Source organism: Gnatocerus cornutus, chromosome 3 (assembly GCF_029298725.1).
Source record: "Gnatocerus cornutus isolate USDA-ARS CGAHR chromosome 3, icGnaCorn1.1, whole genome shotgun sequence".
Classification (NCBI taxonomy): Eukaryota; Metazoa; Arthropoda; class Insecta; order Coleoptera; family Tenebrionidae; genus Gnatocerus; species Gnatocerus cornutus.
Genome location: NC_142235.1, coordinates 20,047,605 through 20,071,107, shown reverse-complemented (window position 1 = coordinate 20,071,107; position 23,503 = coordinate 20,047,605). Strand labels below are relative to the sequence as shown.

Below are 23,503 nucleotides of genomic sequence, written 5' to 3'. Positions count from 1 at the left end.
GTAAGTTCAAATTTTAAGAGGTCTTCAAATTTTTTCTTAGTCACAAATGAAGTGGAAATTGTAAACAACCCTTTTGACGTAAATTACTGGTTGCATACATCAACTTTTTAAAAAGTGTATTGTTTTTTAAATAATTTATTGCCTGATAGTAGCAAGTAGAATAAGCACCGTTTGTCATAAAATGAACATTTTAATCTCGAATTTATCGTTTGGTATTGTTGGCTGCCTGTCGGCAGCCTTTTATCGGTGATTTTTTTTGTGTTTTAGTCCGAAAACCCTCGTTGCCTCCTTCGTGCCCTTCGGCGTTTGTTTTGGGGCTGCCGGGCGCCGCGCCAGTGGTGGGGGCCCCGGCCCCTCGCCCCACGCGGCCTATTCAACTACATAATCTAGTAGGCGCGCGTCCTTCCGCCGTCCACGAGCTCGTGTTCATGTCGCATTGTCATTTGTTTCGCACCGACAATTGACGGTCGCGCATGTCGCCTAATGTCACTGCGATCGCGTTTGTCTAGTTGTAAACACAAACTTCAAAATGGCGGTTCGTGTTATCAGTGATAAACAATTTTAGGTAAGTCCTGCGCCCCCAGTTTGGGTTTTGGTCCGGGAAAAGCGCCCCGGAAAGTCCGGTGAGCGCCGCGACGTCACCCGCCTTCCCGCCGCCCTTGCGTCTCGCCGCCCGCGATCGATGTCGGGGGAGGAAAAAATCGGCAACGTGTGAGGTGGTTTCGAACGCATTTCGAAAAACTCCCGCCGTTTCCGATCGAATTTCGATTGTTTGGCACGCGGCCACCCCATTGGCCGAAACGTCGGTTGCTGTGTTTACAACGTGGTCAATTATGATCTAGTTACCTGCGAGTGCGGTGACTACTTGATGTGTGCGCGATTTTTGGGGGCAAGAGGGCTGGTGACGTCTCGACGCACTAGATAATGATAAAATGTAAGTTTTTTGACCGAAATTAACCGATTATCGTGTTTGCTTTGGAATTATCATTTGTTTATAAGGATAGTAGCCTTCTGGATCTTTAATAACGACGAAAATACGCGTTTTATCTTGGGAAAAGTGTGCGCGCTCTTTAGATAAGTGATAACACCGTGTCATCCAGTTTAAGCTCGGGTCACACTAATTTGCGTGGACGGACGCTATTTAACAATCAACTCACACTCTAAACGCGCCTTTAATTGGGAAAAAAATGGAACAAAGTTAAGGTCCGCTTACAATGCCGACTGTTACGTCATTCGCAGGATTGCACGAACATGTCATTACCGCATTACGACAACATGCAGACGCATAATCACTTAATTCTAATGTAAATCCACCATTATCAATATATTACAACGTGCGACTGACAAAAATGACCGTGAACACCCCTTTAGTTTAGACTAAAGACTTTTTCACACATTTTCGCAAACTACATTAAAGCCCTGTTTAGGTAACATAACGTAATTATACGGTTCGTAACAGTAACAAATCTCGTGTGAAGCATCTAATTGGTTATTAATGAGCGACGGGACTTTGGAGTAAATGCTTGCGTCACGCTAAGTAGTAACGTTATTATTTTCAAGGGAAATTTTTAATAACCCCCTTTGTGGGGGTGGTTTATAGGTTTGCGGCATTCTTAAAGGGTAGTTCAACTAAAAATTACTATTCTTCAAGGGGACGGGTTTTGGGAAACACGTAAAGGGTCGTTTACATTTAGTGGGTTAGTAGAAATTGGGGTAAATATTAAATCAGTCAAAGAAGGAGTTGTGGTCATTGGGAATTTTTCTTCGTTTTGACTTTTAAGCTTTCAAGCTGAGCACTATGTTAAGTAACGTCAAAGAACTAGAAATGAAACTGGGGAATTACGTATTGTAACTTCATAAAAAACTGAATATACGATGTAAACCGTACTTTAATAAAGGCCATTTCACATTTGACAACTGCGAAATTTGGCACTTTGGGGATTTTTTGTTTTTTTGGAAATTTCATATTGCTCAGAATGTCACATTTTACAAATCACGATGTTCCTATTATAGTGTATCCGGTGAGAGATTGGGAGATTTCGACAGTTGACATATAGGTTGGCAGCAAATTATGCTACAAAATACACTAAAAACACTAAATTCCTACGCGAAATGGGTTGAGAGGGTTGTCAGAAACTGGGGTTATTTAGTTATTTTAAATTTCGCGCGTATGGTACACTTTTTATTGCGTAGATTTAGTGACTTTTTTGTCATTCAAACTCTCACTGTACAAATTATACAAGGTGTTTATAAATGTTTCTAGCATCAAGCGTGGCTTTGGAATTCCTGTCGTACAATATTTTGCCGCTTTGTTTACATAGTGAATATAACTATCTTGAAAATTATTTATAATGTTACTTACTTCAATAACGTTTTAGTTACGGTTTTGTGCCCAAGTTTTCAATTTTCAGGTTTTAAACCACAACTGGAACAGTTTATTTCTCAAAATTTACTTTGCTTCATGTTTGAGGTTAACTGCAAATGTCAGTTGACAAATCGAAACCCACATTTGTAATGAACGGCAAATTTCTTTGACTTTTCATAGCCACCCTTGATGCTAGAAACATTTATAAACACCTTGTACCATTCGTAGAGAGAAAAATAAAGATCAACTATCCGAAACTTTAAACGGCTATAACTCGGTTATTTGTTGCCGGATATGAATTTTGAGCACAGATTTGGAATCTGCGTGAAATTCTGCGTAAAATGAGCTACAATAACTTAATTTTACTAAAAAAATAAGCAAGATGTCGATCTCAGAACTTTGGCATAGTCTTAGTCATGAAATTTTCCGTAAACCTCAGACTTTTGACTTTTGGAAAATCTAAAAACGATTTCTAAGCTAAAAAATCGCGAGAAAACGATTTCGAAAAGGGTTTTTTTATTTTCGCTTTAATTCCGGAGATATCGAGAAAAATTGTTTTCGAACTTCCAAAATTTTGGCCCTCTGGCGACAATCCGAAATTTTAAACGCTTCTAACTCAGTTATTTGTGGACGTACAAGAAAAATTAGGATATTTTTGGATTCAGCGCGAAATTCTGCGTTAAATGAGGCCATCTAGCTCAACTTTCGTTAACAAATAACTGAGATATCGAACGAATTAGATTTTCAGAGGGTGATTTTTGAGTCATTTTCACGACGCTGTTTCGGGGCGAAAACTGGGTTTAATATTATTGAATTATATATCGATTGAAAGAGCAGCTCGAGATCTATCAACTGGCCAAATCTCAGTTCAATCGGGCAAATAGTTTACGAGAGGCGATCAAAAAACGAAAAATTGAAAAATTTTCATCGATTGAGTCGCGAAATTTTTTTGCTCAAAAAATTGACTATCGAATTTTCGACTTTTGAGAGCGGATTGTAAAGTAAAATGACCTGAGAAAAACGATGGTGAAAACCGTTGCTAAAAATCTTTCGTAGTTTCGAAAAAATTGAGCTTTGAAAATTTTCCTACTTAAAATTCAATATTCGAAATTTTGATAATTCATAACTCAGTTATTTGTGGACCGATCTTAACAATTCTTACGTTTTTGGATTCTGCGTGAAATTCTGCGTAAAATGAGTACCGATGCGTTAAGATGGCTGTATAAACAAGCGAGATAACGCGAGTCTGAATTAGAGACTGAAAGGTAGCTACTTGTACATTGAAAAAATGAAAATTTTGATTTCAAAATATTTAAGATTGATTCCTAAGGTAAAAAATTGCGAAAAAAACGATTCCGAAAAGGGTTGTTTGATATTTGCCATAATTCCGGACTTATCGAGCAAAATCGTTTTTGAACCTCCAAAAATTTGGCCTTTTGGCGACAATTCAAAATTTTAAACGCTTGTAACTCAGTTATTTGTTAACGTACGAGAAAAATAAGGTTATTTTTGGATTCAGCGCAAAATTCTACGTTAAATGAGCCCATCTAGCTCAACTTTCCTTAACAAATAACTGAGATATCGAACGAATTAGATTTTCAGAGGGTGATTTTAGGGTCATTTTCAAAACGCTGTTTCGGGGCGAAAACTACGTTTAATATTATTGAATTATATATCGATTGAAAGAGCAGCTCGAGATCTATCAACTGGACAAATCTCAGATTGATAGGGCAAATAGTTTACGAGGGGCGATCAAAAAACGAAAAATTGAAAATTTTTCATCGATTAACCCGCAAATTTTTTTTGCCCAAAAAATTGACCATCGAATTTTCGACTTTTGAAGACGAATTCTGAAGTAAAATGACCCGAGAAAAACGATGGTGAAAACCGTTTCTCAAAATCTTTTGTAGTTTCGGAGATATCGAGATATGACAATTCAAAATTCAATATTTGAAACTTTGATCGCACATAACTTAGTTATTTGTGGGCCGATTTCAACGACTCTTACGTTTTTGGATTCCACGTGAAATTCTGCGTAAAATGAGCACCATTACTTTAATAGTTAATTTTCATATTGTCAAAAAAATGACATTCAAAATATTGTGGCCGCGACTGTAGGTAAAGTTGCAAATAACACTAAAGCCCCGTTTACACGCTCAAGCCATTGGACCATCAAAATTCACTTTCCAATTGTTTCCTTAGTACCAACATAAGATCCGCATAATTACCAATAACCGCCCCATTATTCCGTCGTTTACGGCGGTACCAACTGTTTATTTAAATATATCTTTATTTGTTTAAAGTTGGTATCACATTCTACCGTCGTTACTCACAGTGCAAAGACCGGAATTTTGCACCTCACTGTACCGAATTCCAACAAGTTTACTTTTCCCATCGAATTTTTGATTTTTAACCTCCCATTATAACATCCTCGATAATTGTTGCTAATTTCACGCATAATGCTGCCAATTGCGAAAATCAACACTCTATTTTTCCCGTTATCTTCGGTTTTTCTTCAGGAAACGTTATTTGTAAATGAGGTGGAAACGTCGCTTTTATCGCATTTTAATTGTTGGTGTCTATTTCGTATCATCCAGTGACGTATTATCTGTTAGGAATGCCAACAAAATAACTTTGTTGTTATTGATACTAAGGTCTTGATCAAACTTGGGGATTTTTTCCAAGATGCAAAACAAATTCCCCCAAGCACAGTACTCACCTTTCTGTATTCAGTCGCGTTCGAAACGCGTAGTCGTAATCTCTTAAGCGCTGATAAGATAAGATTAAAAGGGCAAATACCACAAGGCCATTTATAGTACAGTTAATCCGAAAAGTTCGTAAAATCGTCTATCATAAATTATTCACTTAAGTCGTCTTAGCAAATGGGCACAATCCGACCTTAATTACGTCTAATTTCTTCGTTATCGACGTTTCGTCTTTAGTTTATTTCGTCCTTAATAGCTTAAGTTATTATTTTTTTTCTTCCTATTATTTATTATTGACGACGTTCAGGTATAATCGATCGCTAAAAAAGTGATGAAATGAACCGACCTTGCCACTAATGACCATTTTTCTTCTTTCGATATAAGTTCAATACAACTTTACTTCCGAAGTGTGACGCGGACTTTAAGGTTAAGAAATACAATGAAAGGTTAATCAGTGTTGAAAACCGAAAGTTGTCGAGTCATCGGGGATTTCTCTAGACTCGGAATTTTTCAGGGACACGCTGTATATCAGCGAGGGAAAAAATGCTAAAGTTGTGACTTCGTGCTCTACTTTTTACGTTGTTTTGCTGTTTGTACGGTTATTTAAATATGAATTACTCATGCTTTGATGCATATTCAGTAGTACCAACGTTAGTGGCGGTGTTATTTTTATTTTTTAGCGGTGTTGCCATGTTGGCTGAACTTGGACGTTTTTTATGAACGTTAAGGTTAAGAAGTCGGTGCCAAATTTCAAGTTTCTGGGAGCTCTGGTTTTGATACATGAAAGTGCCAAATTTCAGGGTTTTGGTATTCGAAATTATGGCACCGAAAAGTGGAGAATTTTAAAATTGACATCTTTATTTTGGTTTGAGCCTCTGAACATTCAGATATTGCAGAATTTAAGATTGGAAGTCCAAATATATAAACATGCCAAATTTGGGACTTAAAATTATGGCACCAAAACCTTTAAAGAACAGAGGAGGCAAAAATGTTTTTAATTTGAAAATTATTTTTGTTTGTGGCACTCAATTGACCATAGGAAGTCCAAATACTTATTCATGCCAAATTTTGCCGTCTAAAATTTGGTACTGGCTTTGAATTTGTGGCACTAAATGTATAATAAATGACAATAGGAAGTCCAAAAACAGGAAAATTTTAATTTTAAACATTTACGTTCGTTTTTAGCACTCTGGACGTTTCAAAAATGTCGTTAGGAAGTCCAAATGCTCAATTATGCCAAATTTCAGTATTTTAGAATATCTTTTTTTTTCTTTTGTGGCATTTTGATGAATTTTATTGTTTTAAGAATTACTGCAGGAAGTCTAAATTTATAAACATGCCAAATTTTGACAATCTAGCATTCAAATTATGGCACCAAAACATCTGAGGAACAAATTAAAAATTATTTTTGTTTGTGGCATTTCTAGAAGTTTGATAATTTCAAAATTAGCTTAGGAAGTCCAAATACGTGCCAAATTTTTGCCGCTTTAAATTACCGGTCAAATTGTAGCACTAAATATTTAATAAATGACAATAGAAACTTATACTTCCATTTGTGGCACTATAGAAAGTTGATAGCTTTAAAAATGGTGTTAGAAAGTCCAAATACTCAAGCATGCCAAATTTCAGAATTTAATTGATTTAAGAATAAAAATAACAAGTCCAAATACCTGAACGTGCCAAATTTTCGCCGCCTTGAATTACTGGTTTTGAAATTGTGGCACTAAATTTTTAATAAATGAAAATACATAGGAAGTCCAAAAACAACAAGATGTTACTTTTGGACATTTACTTCCGTTTGTGGCACTCTAAAAGGTTCATTGTCACAAAAATTATGTTAGGAAGTCCAAATATTCAAGCATGCCAAATTTCAGAATATTAGAATATCTGTTTCTTTCATTTGTGGCATTCTGATGAATTTTATTGTTTTACGAATTACTATAGGAAGTCCAAATACATAAACATGCCAAATTTTGGCACTCTAGCTTTTAAATTATGGCACCAAAACGTCTAAGGAACAAATTAAAAAATTATTTTTATTTGTCGCATTTCTAGAAGTTTAATTATTTTGAAATTGATCATAGAAAGTCCAAATACTTAAACGTGCCAAATTTTTGCATTCTAGAATTTTTAGTTTGAAATTGTAGCAAATTAATAATTTAATTCCATTTTGTGGCATTTTGTGAGGTTTGATTGTTTTAAACATGACATCAGGAAGTCCAAATACATGGAAATGCCAAATTTGAACGTTTGAAGAAACAGAAAACAAAAAATGTTTTAAAATTAGAATTTTTTACTTCCATTTGTGGCTCTCTGGGAGGTTTGATTGTTTTCAAAATGACACTAGGAAGTCCAAATACATGAAAATGCCAAATTTGAACTTTTTGTAGTGGCACTAAATGTTGAAGAAACAGAAGACAAAAAAGTGTCAAAATTAGAAATTTTTACTTCTGTTTGTGACACTCTGGGAGGTTTGATTGTTTTCAAAATGACATTAGGAAGTCCAAATACATAAAAATGCCAAATTTGAACGTTTTATTGTGGCACTAAATGTTACAGAAACAGAAGACAAAAAAAGTGCCAAAATTAGAAATTTTTACTTCTGTTTGTGACACTCTGGGAGGTTTGATTGTTTTCAAAATGACATTAGGAAGTCCAAATACATAAAAATGCCAAATTTGAACTTTTTGTAGTGGCACTAAATGTTACAGAAACAGAAGACAAAAAAAAGTGTCAAAATTAGAAATTTTTACTTCTATTTGTGACACTCTGGGAGGTTTGATTGTTTTCAAAATGACATTAGGAAGTCCAAATACATGAAAATGCCAAATTTGAACGTTTTATTGTGGCACTAAATGTTACAGAAACAGAAGACAAAAAAAGTGCCAAAATTAGAAACTTTTACTTCTGTTTGTGGTACTCTGGGAGGTTCGATTGTTTTTAAAATGACACTAGGAAGTCCAAATACATGAAAATGCCAAATTTGAACTTTTTGTAGTAGCACTAAATGTTGAAGAAACAGAAGACAAAAAAAGTGTCAAAATTAGAAACTTTTACTTCTGTTTGTGGTACTCTGGGAGGTTTGATTGTTTTCAAAATGACATTAGGAAGTCCAAATACATGAAAATGCCAAATTTGAACGTTTTATTGTGGCACTAAATGTTACAGAAACAGAAGACAAAAAAAGTGCCAAAATTAGAAATTTTTACTTCTGTTTGTAGTACTCTGGGAGGTTCGATTGTTTTCAAAATGACACTAGGAAGTCCAAATACATGAAAATGCCAAATTTGAACTTTTTGTAGTGGCACTAAATGTTACAGAAACAGAAGACAAAAAAAGTGTCAAAATTAGAAATTTTTACTTCTGTTTGTGGCACTCTGGGAGGTTCGATTGTTTTCAAAATGACACTAGTAAGTCCAAATACATGAAAATGCCAAATTTGAACTTTTTGTAGTGGCACTAAATGTTTAAGAAACAGAAGACAAAAAAAGTGCCAAAATTCGAAATTTTTACTTCTGTTTGTGGTACTCTGGGAGGTTTGATTGTTTTCAAAATGACATTAGGAAGTCCAAATACGTAAAAATGCCAAATTTGAAGGTTTTATTGTGGCACTAAATGTTACAGAAACAAAAGACAAAAAAAGTGTCAAAATTAGAAATTTTTACTTCTGTTTGTGGTACTCTGGGAGGTTCGATTGTTTTCAAAATGACACTAGGAAGTCCAAATACATGAAAATGCCAAATTTGAACTTTTTGTAGTGGCACTAAATGTTACAGAAACAGAAGACAAAAAAAGTGTCAAAATTAGAAATTTTTACTTCTGTTTGTGGCACTCTGGGAGGTTCGATTGTTTTCAAAATGACACTAGTAAGTCCAAATACATGAAAATGCCAAATTTGAACTTTTTGTAGTGGCACTAAATGTTTAAGAAACAGAAGACAAAAAAAGTGCCAAAATTCGAAATTTTTACTTCTGTTTGTGGTACTCTGGGAGGTTTGATTGTTTTCAAAATGACATTAGGAAGTCCAAATACGTAAAAATGCCAAATTTGAAGGTTTTATTGTGGCACTAAATGTTACAGAAACAAAAGACAAAAAAAGTGTCAAAATCAGAAATTTTTACTTCTGTTTGTGGCACTCTGGGAGGTTTGATTGTTTTCAAAATGACATTAGAAAGTCCAAATACATAAAAATGCCAAATTTTAACACTTTATTGTGACACTAAATATTGAAGAAACAAAAAATAAAAAACCTCTTAAAATTAGAAATTTTTCTTTCCGATTGTAACTAAAAATGAAAGTAGTTCAAATACACCTGGATGCCAAATTTGAGTTTTAGAATCTCTGGATTTAAATTAAATTAAATTATGGCATAGAAAGAATTAGACCTAGAAGATTTTGTTGTTGGGATTTAGAATAAAATTATTTCATTTTAACTCTAGGGACAATTTATCTAAAATCTTATCTAGAAAATAAATATCAAAAGATCATTAAATTATAGCAATAAAACTCCAACGGAAGTGTGTTTAGCAATAAACAAACAATTTAGAAGTGTCTTCTTTAATCGCATGTTTAGATAAAGTCATTAGAGTCCTCAGAAGTCTAAATCCATGGGCATAAATTGTGTTTAAAGATAATAGCAAAAAAAGTTGCAACTCTTTGTTTATTACTCCATTTTATAACATTTTTATCAATTTCTTATCTGTCACATTGAAAGTGGAACAAAAAAAATCAGTGATTCTCAAAAGTTTTCGGAAAAATTTGTCGATGAAATAAAATTATTTATTTATGAATAATATTAATAATAATAGCAGCATTAGATATTAATATAATTGTCTAATATAATAAAACAGACAAAAATCAATATGTGGCATAAAGTATAAGTAATTAAGCAGAGCGCCTCAAACAAATAATAATTACTTAAAAAAATTGTGTCAATTTATTCGTGTACTTCCCTCGTTTTTCGAGTAAATAAAGGCGCTCGGCCGCCCCTCAAAGGCGTGTCATGCCACCCCCAAGCCACCCCCAATCAATTACAGCTAAAAATACAATTAAACAAAACCCATATAAACAATAACAAACACCGTCGAAATTACAACAATGGACTGAGCAACGAAGGGTGGTGGGTGGGGGCGGCGTCCGATCGATAAATATAATAATACCTTTTAAAATGCATGTAATGTCCGTGAAATTGACTGTCGGCGGGGAAAGTTTCGGAAAAATGGGAAAAAGGGGCGAAACTTGTTTGATTCTATCGATTTCGTCTGGAATATTATGTTTAATTAGTATCGAAAGGGTGGTTGGTAATGAGAGGGGAGGGAAACATTTATTATTCAGAGGTTACATCATAAGGTAGTTAATTAATTGAAGATGTTTCGGCGGACGGCGGACGGGGGCTGGGAAAATTGGGGAAAGGGGGGCGGCGGTGGGAACGGCGAAATTTGGCACTTTGGGGATTTTTTTATTCTTCTGGAAGTTTCGATTTGCTCGGAATACCAGATTTCCGAAATTGGATTAGCAAGCTTATTAGCATTCTTAGAAATAAAAATAAAAATTTACTATCTGAAACTTTAAACGGCCATATCTCGGTTATTTGTTGTCGGATATGAATTTTGAACACGGATTTGGAATGTGCGTGAAATTCTGCGTAAAATGAGCTATAATAACTTAATTTTACGTAAAAAATAAGCGACATATCGACCTTAGAACTTTGGCATAGTCTTAGTCGTGATTTTTTCGAAAAACTCAGACTTTCGACTTTTGGAAAATCTAAGAACAATTTTTAAACTAAAAATTTGCGAGAAAAATTAATTCAAAAAGGGTTCCTTAATATTTAGCTTAATTCCGGAGATATTGAGCAAAATCGTTTTCGCACTTCCAAAATTTTGGCTCCCTGGCGACGATCCAAAATTTCAAACGTCTCTAATTCAGTTATTTGTTGACATACGAGAAAAATAAGGACATTTTTGGATTCAGCGCGAAATTCTGCGTTAAATGAGCCCACGTAGCTCAAATTTCTTTACCAAATAAACCAGGTATCGACTGAATTATCTTTTCAGAGGGTGATTTTAGGGTCATTTTCAAGACGCTGTTTCGGGGCGAAAACTGCGTTTAATATTATTGAATTATATATCGATCGAAAGAGTAGGTCGAGATCTATCAACTGCCCAAATCTCAGATTGATCGAGCAAATAGTTTACGAGGGGCGATCAAAAAACGAAAAATTAAAAATTTTTCATCGATTGAGTCGCAAAATTTTTTTGCCCAAAAAATCGACCATCGAGTTTTCGATTTTTGAGGGCGTTTTTTAAAGTAAAATGACCCGAGAAAACGATGGCGAAAACCGTTTCTCAAAATCTTAAGAAGTTTCGGAGATATTTAGCTTTGAAAATTTTCCAACTCAAAATTCAATATCCGAAACTTTGATCGCTCATAACTCAGTTATTTGTGGACCGATCTTAACGAATCTTACTTTTTTGGATTCTACGTAAAATTCTGCGTAAAACGAGCACCAATACTTTAATATTGCTTTTTAAATAAGCGAAGTAGCGACCGAGTCTGAATTGGAGACTGAAGGGTAGCTAACTTCTACAATAAAAAAATGGAAATTTTGAATTCAAAATATCCAAGATCGATTTCTAAGGTAAAAAATTGCGAGAAAATCGATTCCGAAAAGGGTTGTTTGATATTTGCCATAATTCCGGAGATATCGAGCAAAATCGTTTTCGTACCTCCAAAATTTTGGCCCTCTGGCGACAACCCAAAAGTACAAACGCCTCTAACTCAGTTATTTGTTGGCGTACGAGAAAATTAAGGATATTTTTGAGTTCAGCGCAAAATTCTGCGTTAAATGAGCTCAAATAGCTTCAATTTTTTTAAACAAATAAACGAGATATCGACCGAAATAGATTTTCAGAGGGTGATTTTAGGGTCATTTTTAAGACGCTGTTTCAGGGCGAAAACTGGGTTTAATATTATTGAATTATATATCGATCGAAAGAGCAGCTCAATATCTATCAACTGGCCAAATCTCAGATCCATCGGGCAAATAGTGTACGAGGGGCAATCAAAAAACGAAAAATTGAAAAGTTTTCATCGACTAGGTCGCAAAATTTTTTTGTCCAAAAAATCGACCATCGAATTTTCGACTTTTGAGAGCGTTTTCTAAAGTAAAATGAGCCGAGAAAAACGATGGTGAAAACCGTTTCTCAAAATTTTACGTAGTTTCGGAGAAATTGAGGTTTGAACATTTTCCAACTAAAAATTCAATATCCGAAACTTTGATCGCTTATAACTCAGTTATTTGTGAGCCGATCTCAACGAATTTTACTGTTTTGGATTCTACGTGAAATTCTGCGTAAAATGAGTACCAATACTTTAGAATTACTCTATAAATAAGCGAAATATCGACCGAATCTTCAATTTCGGCAGAGTGCAGAAAGTGCCACAAACACAAATAAAAAGTAAATTCTAGAATAATTAGAATAATTCTTAGAAATCCATACATACATTGTAAACTCAATTTTTTCTTTGTTAACAGTTTCCAAGAAACTCGAACAAGGTGAACCATAATAATTAATAAATAAAAGAAAAAAAAATATTTTTTTGCGGCCGATATTTACATAGGAGAAAAAACTAATTATCCCATTCCAGTCGCAGAATTAAAAACTGGTATTTTGCAGTGTTGTAAACACGTTAAAAACAAAGTCCCAGTCAACGTCCCGTGCGATAAGCGAAAAATTCGAAATTTCAAACGTCATCAAAACTATTAACAATATACCATTTTACGCCCAATTAAAATATAATCGCACATTTGACACGTGACATTATCGATTTTTTCATATTTACAAGCAAAACGCGCGTAATTAGTTCCCCGATGCCCACCATGAAAACTCAATTGGTCGCGAATCGGGTGAGTTTGGAGAGAAATCGTTTCCTGTTTCTCCAACATCCGGTGTGTTATTAAAAACGAATTAAATAGACTCCGTACAACAAAATGGAGGTTTATATATATTTTTTTTTGTTTAATGATTATGACTGGCCTTCGCTAGCGAGCGATAAAACTATTTTTGTGCCATTTTACGTTTTATGGAAATTCGTTCCGGGAGATAACGAAACTGGGGAAATTCTGTGAAATTGAAAGCGAACTGAGTTCTCACGATTGCTTTTATGGCTTGTTTTCTTCAGACATAACAGAGATAAGAGCGATAAGAAGATGAGGAGGTCGAAAATGGAAACACTTTTCTGTTCTCATATTTCCCGGACAATTTCCATGAAATTAGTTGTTAATTGAGTACCAATCGATCAAGGTTGAGCTCGTTACTGTTGTTTTTAAGTCATTTTGCATGTATGGAAACCTGTTAAACCAGAAACCATAAAATGGGTCAGATTTTGATGAGGCTTTAACATTTTTTAGATTGTGCTGGCAGGTTTTAATTACCTAATTTTATTGGGAATTGACATTTTGATTAATAATGAATTAATTAGATCGCAGTAAGCCATGACGCAAAAGACAGAAATTCTTTTATTTTGGTGCTTTATAGACATATTTTGACGTCCTTGTAAAAATAAATTTCTAAAATTTGAGTCTTTCGGTCTAGACTTTGGCAATTTGGTAGAGTTAATAAACTATTTAGAAAGAGTAACTTCCTCACATTTCATAGTTGCAGCACTAAAATTACCAAAATTACGAATTTTAGCTTAAGAAATCGTCAATTTTTGCTTGTTCTTAAAAATAAAAATTTCTAAAATTTGAGTCTTTCGCTTTACAATTTTGCAATTTGGTAGAGTTAATAAACTATCTAAAAAGAGTAACTTCCCCAAATTTCATAGCTGTAGCACTAAAATTACCAAAATTACGAATTTTAGCCAAAGATGTCGTCAATTTTTGCTTGTTCTTGAAAATTAAAATTTCTAAAATTTGAGTCTTTCGCTTTACAATTTTGCAATTTGGTAGAGTTAATAAACTATTCAAAAAAAGTAACTTCCCCAAATTTCATAGCTGTAGCACTAAAATTACCAAAATTACGAATTTTAGCCAAAGATGTTGTCAAATTTTGCTTGTTCTTGAAAATTAAAATTTCTAAAATTTGAGTCTTTCGCTTTACAATTTTGCAATTTGGTGGAGTTAATAAACTATTCAAAGAGAGTAACTTCCCCAAATTTCATAGCTGTAGCACTAAAATTACCAAAATTACGAATTTTAGCCAAAGATGTTGTCAAATTTTGCTTGTTCTTGAAAATTAAAATTTCTAAAATTTGAGTCTTTCGCTTTACAATTTTGCAATTTGGTAGAGTTAATAAACTATTCAAAGAGAGTAACTTCCCCAAATTTCATAGTTGTAGCATTAAAATTACCAAAACTACGAATTTTATCTAAAGATGTGGTCAATTTTTGCTTGTTCTTAAAAATAAAAATTTCTAAAATTTGAGTCTTTCGCTTTACAATTTTGCAATTTGGTTGAGTTAATAAACTATTCAAAAAGAGTAACTTCTCAAAATTTCATAGCTGTAGCACTAAAATTACCAAAACTACGATTTTTAGCCAAAGATGTCGTCAATTTTTGCTTGTTCTTAAAAATAAAAATTTCTAAAATTTGAGTCTTTCGCTTTACAATTTTGCAATTTGGTGGAGTTAATAAACTATTAAAAAATAGTAACTTCCTCAAATGTCATAGCTGTAGCACTAAAATTACCAAAATTACGAATTTTAGCCAAAGATGTCGTCAATTTTTGCTTGTTCTTAAAAATAAAAATTTCTAAAATTTGAGTCTTTCGCTTTACAATTTTGCAATTTGGTTGAGTTAATAAACTATTCAAAAAGAGTAACTTCTCAAAATTTCATAGCTGTAGCACTAAAATTACCAAAATTACGAATTTTAGCTTAAAAAGTCGTCAATTTTTGCTTGTTCTTAAAAATGAAAATTTCTAAAATTTGAGTCTTTTGCTCTACAATTTTGCAATTTGGTTGAGTTAATAAACTATTCAAAAAGAGTAACTTCTCAAAATTTCATAGCTGTAGCACTAAAATTACCAAAATTACGAATTTTAGCCAAAGATGTTGTCAAATTTTGCTTGTTCTTGAAAATTAAAATTTCTAAAATTTGAGTCTTTCGCTTTACAATTTTGCAATTTGGTAGAGTTAATAAACTATTCAAAAAGAGTAACTTCCCCAAATTTCATAGCTGTAGCACTAAAATTACCAAAACTACGATTTTTAGCCAAAGATGTCGTAAATTTTTGCTTGTTCTTAAAAATAAAAATTTCTAAAATTTGAGTCTCTCGCTTTACAATTTTGCAATTTGGTAGAGTTAATAAACTGTTCAAAAAGAGTAACTTCCCCAAATTTCATAGTTGTAGCATTAAAATTACCAAAACTACGAATTTTATCTATAGATGTGGGCAATTTTTGCTTGTTCTTAAAAATAAAAATTTCTTAAATTTGAATCTTTTGCTTTACAATTTTGCAATTTGGTAGAGTTAATAAACTATTCAAAGAGAGTAACTTCCCCAAATTTCATAGTTGTAGTACTAAAATTGCCAAAACTACGAATTTTATCTAAAGATGTGGGCAATTTTTGCTTGTTCTTAAAAATAAAAATTTCTTAAATTTGAGTCTTTTGCTTTACAATTTTGCAATTTAGTAGAGTTAATAAACTATTCAAAGAGAGTAATTTCCCCAAATTTCATAGTTGTAGTACTAAAATTTCCAAAACTACGAATTTTATCTAAAGATGTGGGCAATTTTTGCTTCTTCTTAAAAATAAAAATTTCTAAATTTTGAGTCTTCTGCTTTACAATTTTGAAATTTGGTAGACTTAATAAACCATTCAAAAAGAGTAATTTCCCCAAATTTCATAGCTGCAGCACTAAAATTACCAAAATTACGAATTTTTACTCAAGATTCTAGAATCATTTTACCCCAAATCAACCAGTAAATAGAATCCCAACAAACACGTTAAATCAAGCAACCGCAAATAAAGACAGTTCTGTTTGTGAGTTTGGGGACTTTTATTTTCACCGACGCCCCCAAAACATTCTTATCAGGAATTCGATTCCGTGAAAGAAAACACAGATAACGAGCCGATTTGATGTAAGAAATCCAATCTGTCGATATCTGTAACAGCTATTGGATTGCATTACAAGCTTTTGGTGACTTTCCGCATTTTTCCACTCTGCACTTGCAGTTTATCCGTTTCACGGCTCGTTACCTTGCACTTGCGACATCTTAATTAAACTAAATTACGTTACAAGTGTTATAATAAAGTCGACAAGTGTTCACACCGCGACGCCTCGAGATCGATATATCGGAGATAAAAAGTGAAAACTAGATATTCCACAGCTCACTTACACTATTATTTTAAATTACCGTTATGTAGGAAACCTTATTTACCTACATAAATCAAAATAAACATGACGTCACGTTTCTGGTCGATCGGGGGAAAAGCGCTCGATTCATTTCCCTAAATGTTTCGAATTAATTTGTTGTATTTACATGGACAAATAAGTGAATTAGCGATCGATAATATTACAATTAAAGTGGGGGCGGCGGGCGGCTCTGTGATTAATAACTGGCTAAAAACTTGGACAAATATTTGGCGGTTTTGTTGACACAAATGTCGTTCACTTTTGCAATTTCAGTGCCTGATGCAGCATGCTGGACTTCAATATGGCCAAGGAGCGGTCAACTCCCACCAATCGCCGCCGTTTGCTCACGCTGATATATCGGTAAGTGGGGCCTTAAGTGTCAAGTTGGTTGCATAAACTGGCGAAATTACTGTGTGGTGACGTCCTTGGGCTTGAAAGGACGCATCAAGTGTGCGGATTTTGCGATTTTTGGAGTTTGACAGTGAGTTTTAATGTAAGCTGTATTGTAAGTTGCATATCTTGATTTTGGGATTTTAATACACAATTTTTAGAAGAAATTTCAGTCTTAGAAGTGGCTCACTCTTGTATTGAACACAGTTCTTCAATTTCAAACTAAAAACTTCAAATTTAAATTAATTCAGAGTTTTTTTTTAGATTTTTATGTATTGTTGGTTGCATACTTTTAAGGATGCAATTTTTTTTTATCTTTTATCAAGTATTTTATCAAGTATTTTTAAGTCTGTAAGCATAAATAATAAATATATAAATCAATTTTTAGAGTTTTGAAAATAAAATTTTGGCAGCTTATGGAATTGGGGTTTTTCGTTACCAATAGTTGGTATCTCGACAACATTATTAGAAAATTTGGGATTGTGTAGTGACTTTTGTTATCAAAGGTTTGTTCTTCTGCTCAAATCGACACTTTGTGACACTGAACCTTATTTTTTATCCAGAGAATTTTTGTAGGCGTCAAATTTGAAATTCGGCTCTGTGATTGGTCGTTCAGAAAAGCGAGTTACACACTACGAAATTTTAAACACCTGAAATTTCCACGGAATGTCAAACAACAACTGTCATATTTGTCATATTATCAAAAATTTGTAGGAGAAATTAGTTTTTGTCATTTAACATTTGCTTGTGGAGCCATCTATTAGTCAAAATTGACATCTAACTTGTCTCTGCTGATTTGTAAGTCGGTAAATTTTCTGTACGAAAAATGAGATATAAAACCGTCAGATTTCTGATGTGTTGTGTAAACCAGGCCTGCCATTATTTGATTCGACAAACTCAAATAGTCTTTTGTTTAGTGGGCGGAGTTAAAACAAAGCTACAAAAAAACGAAAATAATTGTCTTATTTTAGCACAGAGGCGGATTAAGGTTGGTTGAGGCCTAAATTTTGTAAAAACTTTTGGTCTGAGCAGTTGGCTCACCTGTCCGTCCGGAACTAAAATCCGCCCGTTCACCTCATTCCACGTCAGCGTTCTATTTCAAGCTTCAAAGCACACATTCTGGGGAAATTGTCAAAATTTGAAAGCTCCAACGATCGAAATAATTGCAATAATTACATAAATTGTGTTTATTTAACCAGTGTAGCCATTGGCAACAATAGCTGTCTAAAATTACACAACAGGTTTTAGTGTATTATTGGTTCCCTATGTTTGAAGAAGAAAACAATAATTATTATGGCACACGTGTGACCTATTTTTAGTTTTTTTTTTAAGTTAGTAACTTTGTTTTTATTATAAATTTGGTTTGACCTCAATTTTAACATGGAAAAATCCGTTCAGGTTGCGTGTGTCCACTAACAATTATTTGTTTATTTAATGTTGGAATCTTGATTGAAAAAGTTTGGAATTTACAAAGTTGGTACCACCGAAATTGACAACTCAACAGTTGTCAATTTTGACATAAAATTTGGATGGTATGTCGATTTCTCGTTCAAAAACTGTCAAATTTGAACTTTCAAACGTCAAAACTCCACATTTTTTCCCCAAAGCCAACTACGATAGAAATTAAATTGACAGCTGTCATTTCCAGCACACTAACGGTGGGAACACGACGAGCTCGCTTCGCCAGTTCCGCAAGAAAGATGACAAAATCTCCAGTACGGACCTGAACACTTCCGTAGAAAGTAGCCATATAGCTAGAGTGCCCCCCCACAATCACTACCCCGCTCGCCCAAATGACTATCTTAGATACCAACACCAATACGATTACAAGTGAGTTGGCACCCCTGGTGACTTTTCTAGTAACTTTTCGCTTTAGTTCTCCCTATAAAGAAACCCCAGCTCCAGTGAAGTACTCGGAAATCGCGGAAACCCCCGAACATGTAGACCTGCAGAAACACAAAGACGTCCATAAGAATTTTATGGAGATGTGCAATATCACCCAGCAGCCGCACATGAAGCAGAATTATCCAGATAACTTGTCGAGGCAGCAGAGTTACCCCCCTGACGCCGCCTCTGTGCACCACCAGTACCTCCACAAGGAACCTCAGGTGCGGTATGATATTCCAGAGCCGGACTATAAAGTTTTGTTGCAGGTCCACGGCTACAAGCCAGAATCTCAGTACCAGCAGTACCAGCAAATCCCCAAATACAACATGCCTGCTCAGTGTAGAAAATACCCGCCCCCTCCCCCTCCTCCTGAGAACGACTTCTTGGCGAAACTCCAAAGGATTAACCCCTCCATGGCCCGCTCGATTATGAGTGACCATCATATCCGCGAATCACATTCCACTTACCCCCCCTCCATGGAGCAGAGTAGGATGTACCAGAATCAACGGTACTACCCCCAGAATTATAACTACCAACCGTACAACTATCCCTCTTCCTGTAGCTACCCTCGGACCAATCAGATGGGAATGGGCGGAGCTCAATACCCCACGCTCAACCCCCACTCTGATCGGAGTATCTCCCCTCGTAACCTCCACATGATGAGTTATGGTACCTCCCCTCAGAAAGTCTCCCCGAATTACTCCCAGTATAACACGCCCGAGTACGCTCAGCACTACCAACACAGAAGAACGTCACTTCCCCAAGAGTACTACCAACAGTCGTGTCGTACCAACCCGTACATAGGAGCCCATCAAATATCCCCAGAACCCACGGATAACAGAGGGAGCAGTGGAGCAATAAGACACTTTTTGGAGAACTGGGCGGAGGAAGAGGCGGCGTCTACCGAAATCACGCCCATTTTCAAAGACAACATCCGCGCCCACAACGAAACGACCAATGAGAGCAACCAACAAGTGTTTGTCATCAACCCTTCCGAACTCCCTCAGTGTCTAGAAAACGTTTCATTGGTCCCCACGGAAAATGGGCAGTTCATTCTGAAAACCGGCGCCTTAGACAATTCAGTTGTTAGAATCAAAGAAACGACTGAGAATAACGGTGAAAGAACTGTCAATCTTCAGATCCTCGAAGCTCCTGAAAAATCTGACTGCATGGTTGAAGAAGGCGAGAAAACAGACGAAACTTTAGTGCCTTACCAAGATAACCCAAAAGACTGTGATGAAACCAAAGCTGCTGAAGAAAATGAAGAAACGTCCGAAACGAGCGTCATCGTTAGCAACGAAGTCTCCGTTATCAAAGACATGCCGTTGATCGACGAGGACGCCAAGAAGGAGGATAAACAAGAAACGCCAGTAGAAACTGAAGAAACTAAAGAAAGTGAAGAGGAAATAACACATATACTTGAAGAAACCAATATCACCTCTAGCACAAGAAGAACCCAGCGTATCTTCTCCGTTGACGACATCATGAACAACATCGGCACCTCCCCCACAGAGAGCCGCAGAAACAGTTTACAATTCGTCCCGAAAAGCACCGAAGAACGCGAAGAAACTGAAGAAAACGAAGAACTCGAGTACAGAAACGCAATCTCTGTTGAAGATGATAGCGTCATCTTGGAGATTGGGGGCGCTTGGGTGCAGCTCAACATCAACCAACACAACGGGACGAAGATCTTGAGCGTTTTACCATTATCGGACTCGCTGGTCATTGACGTCAATGGGAACTACCAGGGAAGCAGAGAAACTGTTGTGGAAGAAGGTGAAGATAAGGAGGCGGCAGAAGAACCGAAAGAAACGGAAGAGAGTGCAAGTGAAGAAAAAGAAGAACAATTGGAGGATGACTCTGTGTTTCAAAGTGAAGTTGTGATCGGTGAAGAAAGCACTGACAATGAGGTGTTCTTGGATTTAAGTGTTGAAGCAACCACTGAGTTGGACGTGAAGATACCTGAAGAAACAGTCGAGCCGGAGGAAGAAAATCCTCCGGAAACGGTCGCGCAGGAAGCTGAAGTAGTGACCAAAGAAGCAGTTGTGGAAGCTGCACTAGAAATTGAAGAAGAGGAGACGCCCAATGAAGAAACCTTGAAGACAGTCGTGGAAGATCCAACGACGGAAGATCCAACGACGATAGTCTCGGAAGATCTCACGAAGATAGTCCAGGAAGATCTAACGAAGATAGTCCAGGAAGATCTAACGAAGATAGTCCAGGAAGATCCAACGAAGACTATCTTAGAAGAACCAACGAAGGAAGAAAGGGAAAATGAAGAAACCACAACCAAATTAGGTAGGAAACGCGAGTGTCGCAAGTCCAAAGAAAGTGAAGAAAAGAAGAAAGAACCCGAAGAAGTGAGATCAAAAGTGGAACCCGAAAGAAGAAGAGAAAACAGGAGAAGATCTCGCGATGGTGAAGATAAAAGGAAGACCATCAAACGCGTGCGAAGCGACGAGCGACGAGACAGTGAAGAGCGGCCAAAGAAGAAAACGGAAAGTGTGAAGAAGAAGGAGCCTGAATTGAAGATTGAAGAGCCGGCGAGGAGGAAACACGACAAGGAAGAGACGAGGAAGAACGACGGAAGTCCAAAAGTGAAGAAGGTGAAGAGTGGTGACGAAGACAAGAAGGAAGATTGTGAGGAAACGAGGACCGTACCAGAGTCTCCAAAGAAGAAGCAAGAGAAGAAACCCGCGAAATCTGAGGAGCCTGTGAAAGTGGCGAAGAAAGACAAGAAAATTGAGGAGAAGACAGGTGAAGAAAGCGTCAAGTCGGCGAAAAGAGAGAAGAGGTCGCAGAAAGAAGAGAAGATTCACGAAGCAAAGAAGACAATGGAAGAGCCTAAGAAAGTCCCGGAAGAGATGGAAGTGGTGGAGAAGAAAGAAGAACCCTTTGACACCACACTACCACCACCATCACCACCGCCTCCAGCCAAAGTTGAAGAAGCTAAAGAAGTAGTGAAGACGGACGCTCCCGACGTGGTGCTCCTCGCTGAAGAAATGATAACTTTGAAACAGTTGGAGGAAACGAAAGACCCGGAGAAGATGCCAACGAAAGCGGCGAAGAAACTCTACCTGAGTGATCCTCCCCTGAAGGAACCCAAACCTAAAATTGAAGAACCGAAGAAGAAAAGTGTGTCAAAGCTCGAGGAAACTGTCAACAAGATAAAGTCAATGAAGGAGAAGAAAGTGGATAAACCCAAATCGAAGCAGAAGAAAGTGACGTTTAACCTCGAGACCGAAGTCAGAGAAATCAACGATGAAATCGACAGGAAGAGGTTGAGCCTCCAGGAGTACAACAGTCGGAAGAGGAGGACTTCGTCGTCGGATTTCGGTGAGTTTCTTCATTTCCTTAACCGCTCTCTTATTTTTTTCTTCCAGAAGAAACGAAGATCATGGAAGACACAGTCACGTCAACTGAAGATGATGTCGAAGCAGCAATAAAAGAGTCTCCTGTGCCTAAATCCTCCCCCAAGAAGTCCGTGAGCAATTGGGAGGCGGACACGCCCTCTCCCGGTTCCCCCAAAGACGAGGTCATGTCAACAACCAATCGCAAGTGCATTATTGATGTCAACGAGTTCAACATTAAACCAATAGAAAGCGTCTCCACGCCCTCTCCGGTTTCCTCCTCCCAGTTTTCGTACCACTCTGAAGACGACAGTCTCCAGGTGTACAAAGACGTGGTGGACTCAAAACTAAACTCCCTCAACATTAAAATACCGATGAGTAAACCGAAACCGGTTGACAGGTTTTCGGTTTTGCTCGACCGGTTTTTGAATAAAGGTACTTTGAACTATGAAGAACTCGAAGAAGTGAAGAAGTTTATCGAGATCAAGAGGAAGATGCTGGAGGAGGAAAAGCAGAAGACGTATGAGGTGAAGGAGAGGGACTATAAAGACTTGAAGATGCATTTCCGGAAAGTTCCGGAGAAGAGGAAAAAAAAGCGGTTTAGGAATTTGTACGCCGAGGACACTTCGGAGGATTCCGACTCGAGTCGGAGCGACAAAGGGGTGGAAAACTATTCGGTTTATCAGCGGGATTCACAGGGTGTCCCTAAATTAATATTCAAGCGGAAATCAGGGTTGCCACAACCGTTCGTGAAATTGGAGAGGTCACAAGCGGTGGAACTCCTCGCGAAAAAAAGGAAACTGTATTAACGGGACCAATTTTGAGGTTATTAACACCAATGATGATAATTTGTTCCTATGATATTACGAAGATATATGTTGCTTAGCACGTGTGTTTCAACATTAAGAAATTGTTCATGTTTGTGGAGTTTAAGGATGTTTTCGGTCGCAACGAAGCACCGATATAATAAAGTTTAAATGGATGTTATTGGACACTTTGATGTTACAGCTCATTCACAGTATTATCAAAAATTGCCTTGACTTTTCAGATGTATATATTTTTAGACGGTTACTGTTGAAAATTCTATAAACATTCCATCATATCTGCGAGTGGATAATTTATTCTAGTTTCTGTATATACTTGTTTGAGGGCATTATTAAGGGACAGTTCAGTGCGACTGCGTTTTTTTTTGCAATATAGTTTATTTTTGTTTGTTTGTATATTGTTGTATTTATGTAGTTACCAAGTGCACTGACTAAATTTTAGTATTTTCAGGAAAATATGTCACCTAAGTCAATTTTTCTATGTAGATACATTTTTTATGTGAGAGTGCCTTAGCACAGTGATTGTTGATTTTTACCACACCAACATTCCATTGGAATTCAGTGTGGTATTGTATATTTCAGCACTTGTGTTATTAAAAGTTGATAAAAACCACCGAT

General features: G+C 36.1%; 1 protein-coding gene across 1 annotated transcript; it reads left to right on the top strand.

Annotated features, from left to right (window-relative positions):
* The first annotated feature begins 472 nt into the window (after positions 1–472).
* LOC148177901 (uncharacterized) lies at positions 473–23,485 on the top strand. Its single transcript, XM_088033004.1, has 6 exons — positions 473–565; positions 16,708–16,794; positions 18,473–18,654; positions 18,701–18,932; positions 18,978–22,047; positions 22,095–23,485. Exons 2-6 carry the CDS (start codon positions 16,714–16,716, stop codon positions 22,868–22,870), a joined length of 4,341 nt encoding a protein of 1,446 aa, XP_087889130.1. The 5' UTR covers positions 473–565; positions 16,708–16,713; the 3' UTR covers positions 22,871–23,485.
* Positions 23,486–23,503: the final 18 nt, after the last annotated feature.

Bases quoted from the DNA above. Each gene is read 5' to 3' on its own strand.
- LOC148177901 (XM_088033004.1), top strand. From the start codon at position 16,714: ATGCAGCATGCTGGACTTCAATATGGCCAAGGAGCGGTCAACTCCCAC. The intron at 16,795-18,472 runs GTAAGTGGGGCC...TGTCATTTCCAG, and splicing joins TTGCTCACGCTGATATATCG to CACACTAACGGTGGGAACAC. The intron at 22,048-22,094 runs GTGAGTTTCTTC...TTTTTCTTCCAG, and splicing joins GACTTCGTCGTCGGATTTCG to AAGAAACGAAGATCATGGAA.